Source organism: Gobio gobio (assembly GCF_949357685.1).
Source record: "Gobio gobio genome assembly, chromosome: 23".
In the NCBI taxonomy this organism is placed as follows: Eukaryota; Metazoa; Chordata; class Actinopteri; order Cypriniformes; family Gobionidae; genus Gobio; species Gobio gobio.
The window spans coordinates 18,344,974-18,365,958 of record NC_137119.1 but is presented as its reverse complement, the minus strand read 5'-3'; the positions used below and the strand labels follow the sequence as shown (position 1 = coordinate 18,365,958).

At 37.8% G+C, this 20,985-nt stretch overlaps 3 protein-coding genes across 11 annotated transcripts in view; 1 reads left to right on the top strand and 2 right to left on the bottom strand.

Moving 5' to 3' along the window:
- Positions 1-20,985, bottom strand: part of fam49bb (family with sequence similarity 49 member Bb) — a 155,704-nt gene that overhangs the window by 85,151 nt on the left and 49,568 nt on the right. Inside the window, exon 1 of one of the 4 annotated variants that reach the window (XM_079806185.1) lies at positions 4,274-4,626. The exons of 1 other annotated variant lie outside the window; for it this stretch is intronic. The gene's annotated coding sequence lies outside the window, so the exon portion shown is untranslated. Of the gene's footprint in view, positions 1-4,273; positions 4,627-20,985 lie in introns of those variants that run through there. 2 more of the 4 variants (XM_079806184.1, XM_079806186.1) reach the window with 2 other exon arrangements.
- eef1a1l3 (eukaryotic translation elongation factor 1 alpha 1, like 3) lies at positions 5,680-7,750 on the top strand (the record flags this gene model as incomplete). Its single annotated transcript, XM_079806692.1, has 7 exons — positions 5,680-5,823; positions 5,894-6,073; positions 6,194-6,490; positions 6,753-6,903; positions 6,996-7,252; positions 7,325-7,559; positions 7,638-7,750. The coding sequence occupies 7 exons, from the start codon at positions 5,680-5,682 to the stop codon at positions 7,748-7,750; spliced, it is 1,377 nt and encodes a 458-aa protein (XP_079662818.1).
- The window catches only part of asap1b (ArfGAP with SH3 domain, ankyrin repeat and PH domain 1b), a 119,991-nt gene continuing 107,119 nt past the window's right edge, over positions 8,114-20,985 (bottom strand). For 2 of the 6 annotated variants that reach the window (XM_079806179.1, XM_079806180.1), the window contains exons 22-30: positions 20,907-20,974; positions 20,126-20,233; positions 19,810-20,035; positions 18,666-18,734; positions 12,970-13,048; positions 12,536-12,594; positions 10,873-11,381; positions 10,274-10,396; positions 8,114-9,500 (exon numbers count right to left, since the gene is read on the bottom strand). In XM_079806179.1, coding sequence (XP_079662305.1) covers positions 9,426-9,500; positions 10,274-10,396; positions 10,873-11,381; positions 12,536-12,594; positions 12,970-13,048; positions 18,666-18,734; positions 19,810-20,035; positions 20,126-20,233; positions 20,907-20,974 — 1,316 coding nt within the window. In that variant the 3' untranslated portion in view covers positions 8,114-9,425. Of the gene's footprint in view, positions 9,501-10,273; positions 10,397-10,872; positions 11,382-12,535; positions 12,595-12,969; positions 13,049-15,724; positions 15,893-18,665; positions 18,735-19,809; positions 20,036-20,125; positions 20,234-20,906; positions 20,975-20,985 lie in introns of all 6 variants that reach the window. The other 4 variants (XM_079806177.1, XM_079806178.1, XM_079806181.1 and 1 more) reach the window with 2 other exon arrangements.

Below are 20,985 nucleotides of genomic sequence, written 5' to 3'. Positions count from 1 at the left end.
TAGATTATGTCTCTCACAGTGGACATGCACCTACGATGGCAATTTCAGACCCCTCAGTGATTTCTAAGTGGGAGAACTTGCAAAATAGCAGGGTGTTCAAATACTTATTTTCCTCACTGTATATATATCATATGCTCAATAAAGCCTGAACATCGTTGTCGGTCCAGCGGTCGTATTTTTTTTTAACTCCATTGTTGCAAACAAAATATTTACTGAACGCACCTCGCAAAAGACTAGATGGTGGAAATAAAATGCTGCGTGAGCTCAACCAATCAGCATGTTCAGCGCCCAGTCCCATCCCCGAAAGTTCCTGAACTTTGAAAAAGTACTACCTCGCTAGCAGGGACCTTCAGAGGGGGAAATATTTACCCGGAACTTCATTTAGAGTAGACCCTGGTTCCTGCGTTCGAAACACACCGAGTACCACCTCAAAGTTCCTGTGGTGGAAACGCAGCTATACTACACACTAATAATAAAGGCCTAATGAAGAAAAATATCCATATTTAACAGGTTATAAAGTAGGGATGGGCAACAGTGATCCTGACTTTAAAAAATATATTTGTCTATTTTTCTGATTGGTTATTGCGGCATTTTTGGCAGTAACTGAGGTTTGATTGGTTATCGTTAGACAGCACGTCTTCCAGACAGGCGAAATAAAGTGAAACTGAAGCGCGCACTGCAGTGATGCCTGGAATCACTGTGATCATGAAATACAAGATGTACAGCACTAATCTGTCATATACATCGCATTATAATGAAAACAAGATTGTAATAGAATGTTGTAAATTATCTGTGCTTTAGTTCCCCGTGTATCAGCTGTTAGAGGAAATCCACACGCGCGGTGAAGTTCATGTGCGCGTCCGCGTCCTTTTCTGCAGTTGCAAGTAGTAAGATTACTCTTATGTTGTCTATATCTGATTAATCTCATATGGACACGTTTGGTTGGGTTTTATAACCAGCTAGTAAAGCGCTGCCGTTACCAACTGGTGTTCATTCTCTTCAGTTTCAGCTCACAATGCCCGAGATTATCGACTCTGGGTTATTTGAGATGGTTATATTCTTTTTAGATAGGCTATTTCTCTTTCAAAAGCATTGATGATATTAATGCAGCAACATTATTTCTTTCTCATATTTTTTAACAGTAGACCTATGTTTTATTTAAAGTTGTTTCTCCTTATGCCTTCGAAAACACGCAGTGATGTCTGTCACTTTGATCAGGAAAAATAAAATTAAGTGCAAGATGTGCAGAGCCAATCTGTCATGTACATAACATTATAATGAGAACACAATTGTAATAGTGTTGTAAATTTTATCTGTGCTTTAGTTGCCTGTGTATCGGCGTTGTTGTTAAGGGAAGAGCGCATTCAAAATGTGTAGAAACTAGCACGGCCAAGTTCACGTGCGCATTCGCGTCCTTTTGTGCTGATGCAAGTAGGTACACTGCATTAATCGTTTGGTTGAGTTTATTAACCTGCTAGCAAAGCTATGTAGGGTGCTGTTTATTTACAGTTCAATTACAATGATATGGTTGATTGGGTTATTTGAGACATTTAAAAAATAAAAAACATCTAAAAACAAAATAACCATTTATGCATCATAATCTAGCAGTTTTCTAGTTATATGTTCATGTTTTCATAGACATGTGATGTTTGTATTTGTCAACATTAATTTTCGTAACACTCTTAAAATAGTTCCATATCTCCATGACGGAGATGCCCCGCCCCCCACTCAAGCCCCGCCCCAATTACTTGAGTACTCGTTTTTGAGACCTATCGATGATTGAAATGAGAAATTGACAAAAATTCCCATCCCTATTATAAAGTAAAATATCTAGCTTCTGCCAGACCGCCTTCCGTATTCAACTTGCAGTTCAAAACGCTTATGCTCCGTCCTAGTCATATGGCACGCCAGTTACGCTTTTTTCGTAGGTTGAATACTGAAGGCAGTGGATATGTTTGCACAAGCACTGCAATTCACCAGCATCATGTCAGCAGATGAGGTAATTAAAATGGCACTGTCATGATAGTTTGATTACATTTTGACACTATAGACTATATAGATCTAACTATGTGAAGCTATAATATAATCCCTTTTCTTTGCATGACACTGACATTAGTACAGAATGGCTTTCGGCATTGTCCTGAACATTGTATAAGCATTAATTTCACGTGTCATTGAACAGAGGAGAGGTTCTCGGAAGCGCACGTAAACATCACATCCTTTTGATTTTCCCAGCAAAAAATATCCTGAGCTTTAAATACAGGATTTAATAGACAAACTAGGAAGTCGGGGTAGGTCTCGTTTCATTACAAGCTGTTCACACATGGGCAATTAAAAAAGCAATTGATACATGACAATTCTTGCAATTGTATACCATTAATCTAAATGCTTACTAAGGCAGTCCTCGCTCAAACAAACAAACACTAATGCACACACCTACCACTTCCACGTCAGATACAGAAGTAGATTCCAACAAGTACCTTTATTTACGACATCTGTCCGTTAAACAAGCAGACCCACAATGTTTACCCCTCATGGTCTGACATGCAGGCAAAGCAATGCATGCAATGCCTACCACAGTCCAAGTTTTGGAAAGAAGCCTTGATCAAGTTACTTGATCAAAAATAAAGTAAAAACAGTAATATTATCACAATATATTTTATTATTTATTCCTGTGATGGCAAAGCTGAATTTTCAGCAGCCATTACTCTGGTCTTCAGTCAGTGTAATGAGTGTAATGAGTCTAATGAGCTGATTTTCTACAAAAAAAAAACAACAATATTGAAAACAGTTGCACTGATAAATACACTGATGACTGCACTTTTGCAAACCATGATACATTTATGATTTTTGAGGGTCAAAGTTCAAAGTATTTATTTTGAAATAGAAAACTATTGTAAAAATGATCTTCTGATCTATTTAATGCATCCTTGCTAAATATATTTTTTAATGTGTCTATATTATGTAAGATTATATCCATCATCACCAAGCCCATTATATTTTCATCAAACATTCATAAATTATGATCCATCCAATTTACTCCCTGATGCACTACAGTGATCTAAAATGCAATCACAGCAGGCAACATCCTCCTACACAAACAAACAGGCTACACATTAAGAACCAATCTCAATCTAGCCATGACTTAAAAATATAGGCTACGGCACCGGCAAACAACAAAGTGTCAGAAACCACCACATTAGCGTCTTCCTGTATGCTTGACTTGAAAGCCTTACCTACATACCATAAAAGGACAGGGAAAGAGAGGTGATAAGATGTTAATCGCATAATATGAACTCAGTAGCTGGCAGCTGCACATGAATAACTGACGATAGATATATTTCTCCAATGGTATATGATCTGAAATGACAGAGGAAGGTTTATAAAGTGATAATACTGTATTCGTCAGGGTTTGTAATTGATCTCAGATGGGCAGAGATGAGTTAGGGTTATAAAATCACACAATCCGGCACTCTATGCCACACCAATACTCAATAATATGTCACATTAATATGACTTTTTGAAGGGAAAGAAGGAAATTGTATAAATTGCATGATATTACTGAAGAACCTGACATTGCTATTGAAAAGGCTATTTTGATTTGCATACTAATAAAGCCATGCATCAAACTAATGATTTTAATTAGGCAAATCTATACACATGGTAATCAAACCATTCTGACATCTTAATCAGTTTGGAAACAGAGAATGTTTGACAAGTACTTTCATTCAGCTACACATGGATGAATGACATCAGGTTACATTGGACTACACTTAAACACAAGGTTACAATATACAGTACCCACTTGGAAGACTAATGAATTTCCAAGATTGGTCAATAATTTTACAAATCATAGACATTTCTAGCCAATTAAATGTTGTATACCTGAGTTTGACTATGAAATGTGCAACTACTATAGACATTTACATAAAAATATCCAGATTTTCCATTTCTGCTTATGAAAGTGTATAGGTTCTATGTTGCACAGTGCATAGCAGAAGTTACACTGCATTGTATCGTATTGTATGACACAAAGCTGCTCAACATTTTCTCACCCATAAATGCATTTACACACTATCATACACTCATGTTTCATTTGTTTCTCCTGTCTATACCCTTTTTAAAAAACGGATGGCCACGGGTGCCATCGTGCTGAAAGCACACCGCTTAGTCACATGCTGTACTACAGGACCAATGCATTCAGAGTTATGAATATTCACCACAAAGCACCGTACATGCAGCATAAAGACATAAGAGAGGAACGAAAACGCACCTTTGAATGTGAAGCGATGAAAAAACCCCGTATGGAGTCCAGGTAGCACGCTATAAGCTCCAGGGAGAAGGCTTTAGATCTCTCTCTCTCCTTCTCTTTATCTGAGCCTCTCTCGCTCGCTCTCTCTCAGCTGTCTTACCGACTGTTATTTCCGGGTTAATAAAACGTCATTGTGCTTCTTGCATTTATTTTAACCAAACGTCTAAATCAAGCACCAAACACAATCATGTAATATGAAAACCAAGGACACGGCTTTAAATACTATATAGCCCCGTGTGCATTAGATTGGCGACGATTTGTTTTAACTAAAGTGAATGTAGTTGTATTCAACGCGCCCCCTGCCGGTCAACGCTAATGCGACACACCTGATAGATGAACTCATTCCTGTTATGTAAACCTGTGCAAATGCAACAAGTTTTGTCACCCAATGACATATAATACCATATAGTCACATAAAATCCTTGAATCCTTGAAATCATTTTCCGCTAAAAAATAAATATTCTACCACTTCAAATAACAGGCTAGAATTTTTTTTTTAATTTGTGTGTAGGAATTTGTGGTAATTAATGTTGCTTGTTTAAAATATAGGCTACCTATTTTGTCAAGACACTTACATCCCCAGCCTTCGTGTATTTTTAAACATTTCAATAATAATAATAATAAAAAAAATTGTCAAACAACCTATTAAAGTCAATTATAGTAAAACAACTCGTGTTACAACATCGTTGTTCTCCGATTGACCACAAAAGTTAATTTTTATTTATAGTTTGTAGCCTCTGAAAGATAATTAATAGAACGATTGCAAATGCTACAGTCTTAATGAGATAACAAATGATGTATTCTGATTTAAGACGAATAATAGTAGGCCTAGTGTGTATTTTATTTTGGGAGGGAATTATTTTCATAATAGAGTTGGCTATGTAGGGCTAGGGGTGGGGAACGTTGATCCGGGAGGGCCACTCTCTTGCAGAATTTAGCTCCAAACCTAATCAAACACACATGAATATAATAAAGGTCTTCAGGAATACTAACATTACAGGCACGTGAGGTTATTTTCCCAGGGTTGGAGCTAAAGGCCCGTTAAGTCCACAAGACAGTAGAGTGTCCCACTCGTCATTTAAGCTTAAAGAAGGGTGCTCGTGAGGGGACATTTGGGACAGTGCCATGCTCTGCAAGAGAGTGGCCCTCCTTGATCAACGTTCCCCACCCCATAGGCTATTCTAGTTAATTGTGGGCGTGGTCTTTATTTAAGCGGTTATTGATCACACCAGGACTCAAATCACCATCATCCATACTTAATCGTTCCTTTTGGTTTCTATACACTGTGGTCTGAAGTCACGCTAGGAACAAGGCATACAAGGAGTTCTGTAGTTGCGGTCTAGAACTTTAATTACTTTAACTATAATATGGCCAAAGAAAGGATCCATGTTAACTTGGTCATCATTGGCCATGTAGACAGTGGTAAATCCACAACCACTGGTCATCTGGTCTACAAATGTGGAGGAATTGACCAAAGAACTATTGAGAAGTATGAGAAGGCTGCAACCCAGGTAAGTGTTAACTTGAATTGCCTATTATGATCGTTTGGGTGTTTAGACTTAAATTTTTCTTCTTTTGAAGATGGGAAAGGGTTCCTTCAAATATGCCTGGGTGCTGGACAAACTGAAAGCAGAAAGGGAACGTGGCATTACAATTGACATTTCCCTGCTTAAATTCAACACTCAGAAATTCACTTTTACTATAATTGATGCACCTGGCCATCGTGACTTCATCAAGAACATGATCACAGGGACCTCACAGGTATTGATGCAATTCAGATGTTAACCTCTTGAGTGTTTATCTGGGTTTCTCTTTTGGTATTACATATCCAACCAAGTTGAATTAAATGGCAATTTATTTTTTTATTTTTATACAACTTAGGCTGATGCTGCTCTATTGATCGTCTCTGCTGCAAAGGGTGAATTTGAAGCTGGGATTTCTCGCAATGGTCAGACTAGAGAGCATGCTTTGCTGGCTTACACCCTTGGGGTCAAACAGCTCATGGTCTGCATCAACAAAATGGACATGACCGAGCCACCATTCAGCCAGAAACGTTATGATGAGGTTGTGAAGAACGTTTCAGTGTTCATCAAGAAGATTGGCTTTGAGATCGGTGCTGTACCTTTCATACCCGTTTCTGGCTGGATTGGTGAGAATATGATCGCTCCATCTCAGAAGGTGATGCCACACTCAGCACCCCATGAAGATATAGACAAGGGGTACCTAAATCCTGTTCCTCGAGCGCTACCTATCTGCTGAGTTTAACTCAACATGCCTGTCTGTAATTATCCCATGCTGCTCAAGATCTTCATTAGCTGGTTCAGGTGTGTTTGTTCAGGGTTGGAGCTGAACTTTGGAGATGGGAAGCTCTCGAGGAACAGGACTGGGCACCCTCTGATATAGAGCTGCTGATCTCAATTGCTTGTATGTTCTGTTTTAGATGCCGTGGTTCAAAGGATGGAAGCTCAAGAGGAAAGAAGGCCATTCAAATGGTCGAACCTTGTTGGAGGTGCTCGATTCTCTACTTCCTCCTGTGCGTAACGCAAGCAAGCCACTGCGTCTTCCCCTACAAGATGTCTACAAGATTGGTGGTGGGTAAAACTGCCACGGGGGCAAAGTCTTAATTTTTTATAAATGATAAACCCTTCTGGTTAGCTCTCTTAACATCTGCTATGACCTCCAGGTGTTGGCACAGTCCCTGTAGGTAAGATTGAGACTGGGGTCTTGAAACCTGGAATGGTTCTGACCTTCTCGCCAGCGAAGTTGACTGCAGAGGTCAAATCCATTGAGATGCATCACCAGGGGCTTCAGACTGCCCTCCCTGGCCACAATGTGGGCTTTAACATTAAAAATTTGTCTGTAAAAAATCTTCGGCGAGGTGATGTAGCCGGGAATTCACAGCAGGACCCGCCATCCGATGTCAACAGTTTTGTTGCTCAGGTAGCTATGCTTCTTTTGACCCCTGGATTGAACTCTGGCAAACAAACCAGTAACTGATTCTTTTTTCAACAGATCATAATGCTGAACCACCCAGGGAAAATCAAGGTTGGCTACTCCCCTGTACTAGATTGCCACACAACCCATGTTTCCTGTCGTTTTGCTGAGCTGAGGGAAAAGCTAGATCGGCGTACGGGGAAGAAACTGGAGAACTGGCCCCAGTACCTGATGTCAGGAGATGGTGCCACAGTCAAACTTGTCCCAAACAAGCCCCTTTGTGTGGAGAGCTTCTTTCATTATCCACCTCTGGGTAAGGCACTGGATTTAAGTGTTCAAAATACTGCTGAAGACTCTTTTTAAAGTCACTTTTGTTTTTTTTGTCTGTCAGGTCGCTTTGCTGTAAGGGATTTAAAACAGACTGTTGCGGTCGGGGTCATCAAATCTGTGGAGAAGGTGGACCAAGCCAGAAAGACTTCACAAAAAGCTCCTGTATCAAAATGAGTTGATCATTTTGTCCCTTTTATAATTCTTTATTTACCAGCAGTCTGGTATGTGAGCCAAAAGGTTCTCTTTAAGTTTAGCATTTTTGTATAGTTTTATGGAACCACACTTTATGTTGCCTTAAAGTGAAGTTGCTTTTTAAATGCGTTGCTAGTGTATTGGGTTGTTTTGAACTGAATTGACTGTTGGGCCCAATATGATGTTTGGTATGGCTGTAGATGAAGCATTACTTTTTGTTGCTGGACTGCAAATAAATTTAAGTTTTCACTTCAGTTGATGCATGTGTGGTCTTTGGGTCCACTTGTAGTAGGTGCTACAACCTGACTTGGTCATAATTGTTAAACTTGACACGAGACTTGGAATCTTGTTTAACATTAAGCCATTTTATTGATAATGGAATGGTGAACATGTTCAGACAGTGGACACCGTCCTTAAAATCTGCAGTCAAAAAGAAACATCTAGAATATTAGACCACTCCTACATCTCCACAATGAATCCAAGGGAAGTGCAGCAACCACGGTTAATATATATTTTAAAGTAAAACTGCAACTGTGCTAACTTTGCTTTAGACTTCATAAGTTCCTTCAAATTGAGTAGTTCTACTACATGGCCATAATGCAGACATGAGCTAGAACCTTGATTGTCTCAAAGTAAATGGAGCAAGATTACCCAAATTTCACATTAGAAAGTGTTGTCATAGTCCTTCATTGAGATTTGAGCAGTTAAAACTGTTTTTGAGCTATAAGGGTTACTGGCAGCATGGATGAAAATGGCAAATTACAATACAGTACATCCATGTCTATCACTAAAAAATATAACATCTATAAACAGAGTAAACAAGTTTCCCATTTTCAAAAGTACTTCAAGTATCCAAGACCTCTCAAAACAATAAGGGTGACATTTTGTTTGTTGAACACCATTGTATTACAGAGCACTGTCCTTCAGTAAGACGGTAGTAAATGTACTTGTATGGATAAAACATTGATATGGGATCACAGAGGAACAACCTGTTCACACAGGTAATGTATGCATTGCAAAGGTTAATTTTACACTAGGTAGCAAGAACGAAGAACAGCAAACAAATTAACATTTCACTCTGACATGCTTTAGTGGTATGTTAGGAAATGTGAAAGTAAAAACACAAACTGAACTGAAAACTGATGTTAAGTCCAGTTGCTCCATCAGGAAGAGAAGTCAACTTCTATCCCTGCTATAGATGATAGTAACAATGGACACATTAATAACTTATTTAAACAACTGGCCCCAGCTGTAACTTACTGGCAGGTAGAGTACAAGTTCACAAATTTACTTTTCAGACCAACACAAGTTTCTACATTTACACGAGAAACACTCATCCTTGTGTGAGAAACACACGCACACATTTATGTACAATCTTATATACAGAGAGATACAGTATCAGTAATAGTGGAGGGAAAGTGCTGGTCTTTTAAATGGGTGCAGTCTAGCCGCTGTGCAGTAGGCTTTATAAAACGAATAACAGCGGTACAGTTAGATATTTTATTTACACACTGTCTCTGACGGTGGTAAAGTGATAACATGTTTTTCATTGTGGTTCCATCTTAAAACTTGCATTGTTGATTCAGCAGCTAAGTCAAGGCGTCCCATAGCCAGAGATATTGCGCTGTGTGGGAGGTGGAGAACCGTCATTTGTGTGTCAATCAGACAAGATATGAACAAAAGACATGGGAAATACACCTTTCCTCTCTGGCTGCCCCTCGATGTGCCCAATCTGAGAACAAAAAAGAAAGGTCACAATCAGAATGATGCTCTAAATCAAGTAAGGAACAATTGATGACGTGTTGTTGGATTACTGGAAATTAATGCACACCAGAGGTGGTAAAGGTTTACCATTGAATTTTCAATAATTCAATGTCCAGAACAAATCTGCTGTACCATGGTTTGCACATGTACATGTCTAAATGAGGGTTTATTTCAAGCAATTTTTCAGGTTTTGCCCTTTTGGTTGTATTCCAGGTAGCCTGTATTTTCATGTCCTGTAGGTAATGTTTCATTTGGGTGCAATAAACAGCCTGACAGGGTTTTTTTTTATCTTCTGTTTCTTGTTAAAGATACACTAGGGAAAGTATTTAAAGAATCCTATAGTGAATATATTAGAATCGAGTTATTCAGAATTAACAAAAATGCAATTTCTCAATTGAACAGTTCTGAATTTCCAAATATCATTTTAAATCAACCCAGTAAATTGAATCGATTTTATTCTGTCAACGCAAAAATTCACAGCCCTAGTAGAACTATTTTTAATGTCTACAATTAAGTGCCGCATTATTTGTAACTAAAATAAGATCAGAAGAAATGTGGTGATGTGATATGGAACTGTAATGTGGTCAACAAACTTTACACTATTTAATAGCAGGGAACTATTTCATAAACCATTATATTGGAACATCTGTCAAACATTTATAATTTGAAATCAAGAATTTGTTGTTTCTATAAGTCTTAAACTTTGTTGTATATACTAAAATATGGAGCGGTTACACTTACCCACCACTCCTGATCTTCTTCCCCGGTTACTATGATGACCTCACCCTCAACAAAAGTGAGCTCATCATCATTATCCGCCTGACAATCATAGATGGTCTTCACCCTGCGCATTTTACTCTTGATCTGAAAAAAAATAAAGAGATAGTATTTTTATATAGTAAATAGATACAACTTTTTATGGACTCCCATGTTCTTATCTGAAGCTTCGGAGTGAACATTTATAACAAGTGATGTACTAAAAACAGAAAAAAATTTCCCTAGCTTTTTTTTGCGTACAGACAACGCTTCAAAGCGAATCCACGAAAATGACTAAAAACGCTGTTATTCATGCCAGCCAGGCCAGTAGGTGGCAATGTCACTTTGTAAATAAAGAATATGCTCCTTTAGACTGAACACATGCATTACGTTTTCACAAATTTGCATTTTTGTTGTTTACATAGGGACGATAACAGTATAATTTTCAAAAACTTGCACTTTGAAGCGTTTTCAAAAGCTTGCATTTAAAGGCCCCCAAAATGACCAGCCAAAACGCATAAAATCTTTTCCATTTGTAGTTGAAAACAGTGTCATGTAAATGGTCCCTGAGACTAAATCCTCACCGGATTTATTTTCCGGGGCAATGGTACAGGTGTCTCCTGTGCAGATGTTGGACTTCCATTGGTGTCTTCACTGGACTGAACAGGCTGAGGTGACAGTTCACCTTGTTGGATGATTGTTGGAGTATCTGGTGGTTGCGCCTTGGGAGCCACATCTCCAGGAGGAGGTTTGTGGAGGACCTCAGTGGTTATAGGTTTGGGTGGAGAGATGTCCGTCAGTTGGGGCTTGGGTGGGAGATCTTTCAGCTGAGGTTTAGGCGGTAGGTCACCCAGCTGGGGTTTGGGGGGAAGGTCGGAGAGCTGAGGCTTTGGTGGTAGCTCTCCTGGTTTAGGGGGTAATTCAGAAGGCTGTGGTTTAGGAGGAATATCTCCAGGTTGAGGTCTATCTGCTAACGGAACTTTCTGTGGGGTGTCTGAACTCTGCAGAACCTTCTGGAATAGAACAGGTTCAGGAGGCTGATTGGTTTTGTCCATAGATGGGTGATGGATGGTGTCTATCTTGCGCAGGGCAACTATTGGAAAAACAAGATGATGTCAGCAGATTAGTTATGTGTTTTCTGTCAAAACTTTTTTTTTTGTCTTTTGATATAGTTTAAGACTATTTTGGAAGACAAATATGAGGAAATATTTCCCTCACAAGATATTGGGTCAGGTTTAAAGTGTCAGTAGAGCACACTAGAAAAGGGCTCTCCAAAAAAAATAGTAAATTGTAAATTTGTTATATTTTTGTCATATTTTATTCTTAAATTTGTTATATTAAGTTTATTTTTTTATACTTTTGTTATACATTTGCATACATTTTGGTGAGTAAAAATGTAATTTATTTCTACAATTAAAATATATTTTATATTCTATATATAAAATATATAGAATATTTATTTGAAAAACATTTCTCTTCAAATTATACATCTAACTGTACTGTAATAGTGGGTAGGACAAGACACACTGTCACCTTAAAGGTGCCCTGCCACACAAAACCATTTTTACTTGTATTTTTTTAAATACCGGTATGTTAGGACGATATGCGTTTGTGTTATGTTGTGTAAGTGAAAATGAACTGCTACCTCCTCTGTCAGCTCTAGCCACTGAAAAGAAATAAGCGAAGAAATCAGGCCATTAACAAAAGCTGGTCAGTCTGACGTGGTGTTGCCTGAGCTCATTGCTATTCATGAGCTCGCCCAGTTGAGAACAAACCCACATAATTAATCTAGCTCAGTGATAGTTTTCGTATACAGCAAAGATGGCTGAACGTCATATATAATATATATGGCAATATACTTGAAGAAGCCATTTCTGCAGTGATTCCAGACGATAATAAACAAAGTTCATCTACTTGTTGTGCTGGGTAAATAATGCTGATAGCCAGGCTCTCATTAGCTAGCTGTTAGCCAATCAGAGTCAAGCAGCTTAGCTCGTTGAATATTAATGAGAACTGCCGCAAAACGAGCCTTCCTGCAGGCTTTCTATACCACGCTCAAATGGCTTGAAACAAGGTAACCAAGGCATTTTTTCCACAAAAAAAAAGTTAGAGTTCATGGTAGAACTTCAGACAATACCACAAAAGTAATGAAATACGTGTGGCAGGGCACCTTCAATACAAACGAAATAAAAATAAAATACATACTATATACATGCAATATTCACAGGCAGAAAGCATGTCACCTACCCTTCTGAGGTAGTTTGGGAAGGACTCGTGGACCAAGCGTTGGCTTTGTGGTGTTGAGACTAGAAATATGGAACATATTTAAAGCTCAAAGAAATGTCCGAACAGGGTTGCACACTCTGTAAAATCAGCCATAATGTATGAAAGAAAACTGTTTTGCATTCCTCTGTAAAATCAGCCATAATGTATAAAAGAGAACTGTTTTGCATTCCCCAAATACATGATGAGAAAGTTACATGGACATATTCAAATGAAACCCAAAAGGCCATGTATAAATTTGCAGTCCAAAGTTTGCTGACCTTTCTAATGCAAAAATAGTTCTAAATATAGCTCAAGCTCGTTCTACAAAACTTGCGAGTGAGTTTAATTCTTAACCAGTTTTGTTTGGATTGTTTTATTTACTAAGTGTTAAAAACACTTGAAGGAAGTTGGTTCACCTTTGCTGTTGTGGGATGCCCTCAAATCTGTTAGTTACAGGGGACATCTTGTTGATGGGTGGCGGCGTTGAATCACTTCCTGCAATGATGAGTTTGAGTTTAAATATATATTTCTGATTTTAGTGGCAGAAGTCTATAGAGCCCCTAATGCGACATTAGCAGAAAATTGTTTTATGGGACTTTAACACAGTAAAACTAGATATACACTGTCGTTTGTGGTTGGTAAGATTTTAAAAATGTTCCTGAAAGAAGTCCTATGCTCACCAGGGCTGCATTTATTTGATCAAAAATACAGTAAAAACAAAATAATGTGAAATATTGTTACAATTTGATTGCAAAGCTGAATTGTCATCATTATTACCCCAGTCTTCAGTATCACATGATACTTCAGAAATCATTCTAATATGCTGATTTGATGCTCAAGAAACATTCCTTATTATCAATATTAAAAACAGGTGTGTTGCTTAATATTTTTATGGAAACTGCAATCATTTTTTTCAGGATTCTTTGATGAATAGAAAGTTCAAAAGAACAGAATTTATTTGAAATAGAAATGTTTTGTAACATTATAAATGTCTTTACTGTCAATTTTTATCAATTAAACGCATCCTACACACAGGTTTTCTACATAGAAGTTTGTATACACATGAAAGTCTCCAGGAATTTTTTTCAGCAAATGTCACATTACAGCTTTGTATAAACTTAGTATAGTAAAGCAAACAACTACTTTTTTTTTTTTAAAGGTGCACTGTGTCAATTTTGGCGGCATCTAGCGGTGATGTTGTGAATGGCAACCTTCCACCGCCTTTCGAAGCACATAGAGAAGCTACAGTGGCCGACACAGAACAAATATGTTGTCGTCTGAGACAGCAGGGAGTAGCTAGCGCTCTGTAGAGCAGTTTGTCCGTTTAGGGCTACTGTAGAAACATGACTTCACTGTAAGGGGACCCGCGGTGTATGTAGATAGAAATGGCTCATTCTAAGGTAATATAAAACATAACAGCTCATTATGTAAGGTCTTTATACACCACTGAAAACATAGTTATGTATATTCTATTGCATTTCTGTCAATAGATCCTCATAACTACTACACACTGCACCCTTAAATATTGTGCTGTGATATAGCAGAGGTAACACAGAAACAGGCCATGTACAATAATGGTCTCAAAGAGGCATCAGTACAGCTCACATTATGTAATTATGTGAATCAATTGGCAGTTAATTAATATGTGTTATTTTGATACAGATCATGTGAAGGGATATACAAGATGCAAGTCTTTCACACTTTAATATCTTACAGACCATTATTTTGCCATGCAAATCACTATGACATGGTTCAATACAGAGGTCAAAAGATTATGGATGGGGTCATTAGGCTGAGCCTTTCATTGGCAACACTGTCCTCTCAATATTGTTTTTCATATCTAAAATGTCCTAGAGTTTAACATGCAATGCCACCACAGAATGAATGGGATGCAAATGATCTGGTAACATACTGCAGAGACCAAACCAAAAATAAACGCATTAAGTTTGGGGATGTTAAAAGGTACTAAGGACCGATCTAAAATTCTTGTTCGAATTTCATCTAAAAATTGATGTTTCCATTGAAAACATCTTATATAAATAAATACAAAATCGGTAATAATGATAATCCACTTTAGACATTTTACTAAATGTAAGTAGCTTTGCAATTACATGTCATGTGCTAGTTATTAAAGTACAGTATAAGTAGACTGTCTGCTAACACTTTAATTTAATGGTAACCCAACAGACATAAAAAAGTAACTTTGCAAGTACATATCCAACTAACTGGAACCCTAACCTAACAGTCTACAAATAATCTAATGAGAATTAGTTTATTATTATTCAGACCCACCCCATCTAAGGGTTGTCTCCCCCTAAAAATATCATTTAAAACCACATTGTGTATTGTGAATCATATAAATGATATATCCTTAAAATAATTGTGTGGGTAGTAAAACAATACAAACGCAAACGAGGTAAAAAACGTGTTTTAAGTTAAGAAACATTTTGAGTTCCCTCTCTCTTGCCTCCCAGTGGTTTGGTCCACCATGTACCTCACCTATACATGGGCTGAATCCGAAATCGCCACGTAAACCCTCAATCACTATTCCCTACTATAGTCCACTAATACAGTACACTTGAAGGAGTGAAGGAAAACAAGTGAGCGAATTCGGACAGCCGTTGAGTGTACATTGGCTCTTTACACTTGTTATTGCAGTGCAATGTGTGATAGAATGAGTGCACTCAATAACGTCCACTATGGTTTCGGACACCACTACAAATGGCTGTCCCCTCAAACAGTGCCCTATTTAAGGGTATAGGGGGAGATTTCGGATTCAGCCACACAGTCCGTTGGGAGAGATAAAGTTGTGGAACTCCAGTAAGTGGGCTGTTAAAGGGATAGTTCACCCAAAATGTTTCATTCTGTCATCATTTAGTCACGCTCAAGTTGTTCCAAACCTGTATAAATTCCTTTGTTCCGCTGAACACAAAAGGAAGATATTTGGAAGACTGTTTGTAACCAAGCAAACTGAAATCTACGCCCATGTGTAGTTGCAAAATTACTTATAGTTAGTAGAATGTCTAAAGTGGACTAGAGAAACAAAGTGTAACCTAAAAATCAAAACCATTTCATGTGGATCTGAGTGGACCTGGAAAAAAATAAAATTAGAAAAAAATACTGAAACCCTCTTAATCCAAAAACTAGGGTTGCTGCTTAAGTGTATCCCACCTTTACAGAACAGGGTGTGTGACAGCGGGGTAGGGGGGTCGGAAAGCGTGCGTTTGTGTCCAGGGGGAGGGGGCGGGGGCCTCTTCTTTGACAGGGTGGAGCTGCCACTAGCGGGGGTCTGTGCAGCAGGTGCGAGGGTGGAGGGGGGCAGGGTTGACAAAGGAGGGGCTGGAGGGAAACAGCAACACAAAACAACAACATGCAGTGATGTCACAGTGAAGAATGGATACTGTCATTTAACATGGGTTCTTTGGAGGATGAGGGAGGAAGGAAGACAGGATAGAAAGGGAAGAAAATAAAAAGAATGATGGTGTGGGTATCCAGTAGGATAGGATGACCACTGAAACCGAAGCAGGTCAGATAAGTGAGGCGCTTTAAAGTGGAAGTGGAGAAACTAGAGGGGTGACTTCAGTTGGAGAAGGGCATCAAAAGGGTTGAAGGAGGACATCAAGACACCACAAAAATGTCTAGTGAGATCTAGTCTACATTATATATTTTAAAAAGACCAGTGAAAAGCTCAGTCAGAGAGGACCAGGAAAAGGGATGCTTTCTGTGAGAAATAAGCATATGCTTCAAGACAACGATTTCAGCTAATTTTGGGCTTTAGTTGTTACTATGGAAAGTCAAATCACCCATTTACTAATAATAGCACAACTGTAGCAGAATCAGAAGGCTCCAAGTGAAATATATCAAGCAAAAAGGGAATCGGACGAACTGAAGATGATTGGACCGCATGGTGGATTCAGTGATTATAGTGTCCAAAACCAGAAATATGTTGCATTTGAAAGTATAAAGGCATCAAGGCCTTTATATGAATATGTACAAATTAAATTTATGCGAAACATGCTGTCTACTAAGACGCTTATACTGTATCTAGTCGGTTTTGAAAGCAACATATGCATTCACCACCAGCTATAATATCCCATAATCCTGTATATGTGGATTAGTTGGTTTAAAACAAAAACTAAAATGTGTATTGAAAGAAGTAAATTAATTTATAAATGTTCTTTTTTAATTTTGACAATCTGGCTAATTTGTTCTAGATCAGAGGTGCAGAACTCAGTTCCTGGAGGGCCACAGCCCTTAAGAGTTTAAATGGATAGTTCACCCAAAAATGAAAATTAGCCCAAGATTTACCCTCATGCCATCCTAGTTGTATGACATTCTTCTTTCAGACGAATACAATCAGAGTTTTTTGTATAATATATTATATATTATATATACAAAAAGTCCAAGCTTTATAATAGCAGTGGATGGCTGTTTCTGTTTTGAAGTCAATAAATTATGGGCTAATTTTCATTTTTGGGTGGACTATCCCTTTAATTCCAACTCTGCTCCAACACACATACCTGGGCTGTGTTCAAAATGAACCCCTATACTCTCCTTCACCATCCCCTACATTAGTCCAGAATATAGTTTACTTGAAGGAGTGAATGAAAACGAGTGAGCAAATTCAGACACTGAGTATTTTGTGCTTGCTGTTTATAAATAATTTGAAATTTAGCAAACTGGCACCTCCAGTAGTAATGAAAAGATTAATCTGGAAACTATAAACCTTAATTAAATAATTTAATAATCAATTGAAAAGGAATTCATAACTGCATAAAATTGCTGTACACTACTGACATTGGACAAGCGGTTTGGAAAATGAATGGATAGATGATTCAGCTGCGGGCGCCATCTTCTGACGAGATGTGGGAATTAATTTGGCACAACCCTCACAGAATATTATGGGTATTCTCTAGCTGCTGATTGTACATCAGCTGTACACACGTTATTGCGGTGTATTATGGCAGTGGTTCTCAAACCTGTCCTGGGGACCCCCAACCAGTGCACATTTTGCATGTCTCCCTCATCTAACACACCTGATTCATATCATCAGCTCATTAGTAATGACCGCAAGACTTGAATTGGGTGTCTGATGAGGGAGACATACAAAATGTGCAGTGGTAAGGGGTCCCCAGGACAGGTTTGAGGCCCACTGCATGATGGGATTGAATGAGTGCACTTGATAACATCCACTATGGTTTTGGACACCACTGCAAATGGCTGTCCCCTCAAATAGTACCATATTTAAGGGTATAGGGTAGCAGACACAGCCCTGCAGTTTTCAAATAAGCCTGAAGGACTTAATGAGCTGGATCAGGTGTGTTTAATTAGGGTTGAAGCTAAACTCTCCAGGGCTGTGGCCCTACTGGAACTGAGTTTCGCACCCCTGTTCTAGATCATTTTCAAATCATCTGAAAAGAGTTTCTTTAGGAGGTACAATACCATTTAAACATTTGGGGTTGGTAAGATTTGTTCAAGATTTTTAAAGTCTCTTATGCTGCCAAGACTGCATTTTTTTAAAATAAAAAATGCAGTAAAAAACAGTAATATTGTGAAATATTATTACCTTTTAACATTTTCTATTTCAATATATTTTAAAATATAATTTGTTCCTGTGATGGCAAAACTGAATTTTCAGCAGCCATTACTCCAGTCTTCAGTTACATGATCCTTCAGAAATCCTTTTAATATGATGATTTGCCGCTCAAGAAACATTTCCTAAAATGCTGCAAATTGTTTTGCTGCTTAATATTTTTTCTACAAACCGTGTTAAATTTTTAAGGATTTTTTGTTGAAGAGCATTTATTTGAAACAGAAATCTATTTAACATTAACATATGTTTTACTGTGACTTTTTTTTTAATCAATTTAATTAATGCATCCTAGTTGAATGTAACTATTCATTTCTTTCAAAAAATAAAAAAATATATATTACTGTCCCCAAACTTTTGAATGGTCATGTACTATCATATAAAATCATTAATTTCACATTGCAGCAGCCTTCGGACACAGCTGTATAATATCATAAGATCAAAGAATCAGTCACTAAATAGATTAAATAAGCAGAAAGGGTGTATGCAAAAAAACAAAACACAAAATAGATAGATAGTCACTGATGTATGGTCGGGTGCTAGCCAGAGTAGCATAGTGGGAATGAGAGCCAAGGAAAGCCAGAGACGGAGCTGTAAGAGAGACAAGAAAAAGAGAGAGCGAAGAAAAGATGGAAAAAGACCAGATAACATTTTACATAGGTTCGCCTATTAATTCCATATCAGAAAGTCAATCCATAAACAAAAGTATAAAGTGAAAAACTTGGGAGTCTGTGCAAAGCAACAGAAAGCAGGTTAAAACCCCTACACACATAAACAGATATTACAGTTACAGTAGTACAGTCATTACAGTGTTGTTGTCTTTTCAGTACACAATACATAATGAACACATAAAAAAACATTTAAAAAGCTTTCTGGATAACTTGATTGTGATTGCTCAATTGCTGCAGCAATCCTCATTTTTAACACTTGAAGAGACTTGCATGTTTTGTTCTACACAAAATAAGTCATAACGCATGCATTTTTAAACTTTACAAAGTTATTTGCTAGTCCTCTTTGCGGAAACTTAAATAAAGCTGAAATAAAATTTTAATATTAGATGAAAAACTTGAAATAAGTATTAAAATGACAAAAAACAACAATAAAAAGGACAAAAGCACATAACAAAATGACTATATTAAATAGAAAATTAAAACTGTGGGGAGAACAAGTATTTGATACACTGCCGATTTTGCAGATTTTCCTACTTACAAAGCATGTAGAGGTCTGTAATTTTTACCATAGGTACATTTCAACTGTGAGAGATGGAATCTAAAATATATATTTGGACTTACACATGGACTTCATTTTTAAAGAATCATTTTTAAAGTATGAATCTAAGTAATTTATGTTGTAAAACAAAATGTGAAAGTCTCTTCAAAGGTGCTGACTGAAGTCCTTACTCTTAAATCAAAAACCCACTACAAACTCCATCGGGAACACATGGGTCGAAAATACTAAATGTTCCTCCAGGTCTTAGAACTTCAAACTGTTACTGAACTGAACTAAAATTACAGAAGCAGAGTTTGATTAATACATTTATAAATATACAGTAAATATAATAATTTACATTAACATATACAATTATGGAGTTCACAAAAACACATGATTTGTTAGAACAAGTTTTATGTTCTGTGGCATCTGATTGGCTGTTGTGTTTATGGGTTACCTTTGCCTGCATTCCTAGGTGGCAGAGGTGGGGCATCTGCGACGGGAGAGGACGGACAGTCAGTGGAAACGCTGTACATCTGATTAGTGAGTGCAGTGTATGAGAGGCGCTGCTTATCACGCTGGCCAATGAAACTAGGCAGAGAGAGCTTGTCATGAGGAGAGAGACTGGACGAGTGACAGAAACTCTGCGGACGGGGAGAGCGATCCTTCTTAATGGGACTGGGCTGGGAATGAAAGACAATGAGAAAATCATTCAGTCTGTGAGTCACCAAAGTTTGAATATTTTAAAATAGGTTCAAAGGGTAATGCATTACTTTATCATCCAGATCATCGTCACTCTCATCGAGCTCTTCCAGTCTGAGGTTCCATTCGTATTCCACATGGACTTTAGTATTAAATTTTCCAGCAGCGGCCTGTACCAGCTGAAGCACATGAACACAAACAAACACATTAGTAAGATCTACAAAAACAACCATATTTTTACACTCCTTCAGCACATCTCCAATACACCCTATTGATCTTGAAGAACATGTATTCAGGGGCCATTAAAGGGTTAGTAAATAATGAATTTTCTGTCATTAATTACTCACCCTCATGTCGTTTTGTATACTTTTGTGGACAAAAAACTAACAAAAATAACGGCAGCTCACTATTGGCTAGCTCCTGCGTCAGCATCACACGCATTCGTTGAGGTGCTCATGTGAACAGCATCGGCCAAAGGTAAGCTGGCATTATGGCATGTATTTACTACGTCAACAGCGTAGAAGAATGACACAGACGAGTGTTTAGTTTTTTTTTGCACAAAAAGTATTCTCGTCGCTTCATAAAATTAAGGCTGAACCAGTGTAGTCACAAAAGCTATTTTAAAGATGTCTTTACTACCTTTCTAGACCTTGAAAGATGCAATGACATGGCTGCCTATGGATGGTTCAGAGAGCTCTCAGATTTCATCAAAAATATCTTAATATGTGTGCAGAAGATGAACAAAGGTCTAAAGGGTTTGGAACAACATGAGGGTGAGTAATTAATGACAGAATTTTCATTTTTGTGTGAACTAACCCTTTAACAGTTTTCACAGGAAGGATTGTTACTCACAGCTTCCTCACACTTGATGATCTTCATCCGCCTGGCCACATCCAAAGCCGTTTCTCCATTCTGATTGGCTGAAACAGGA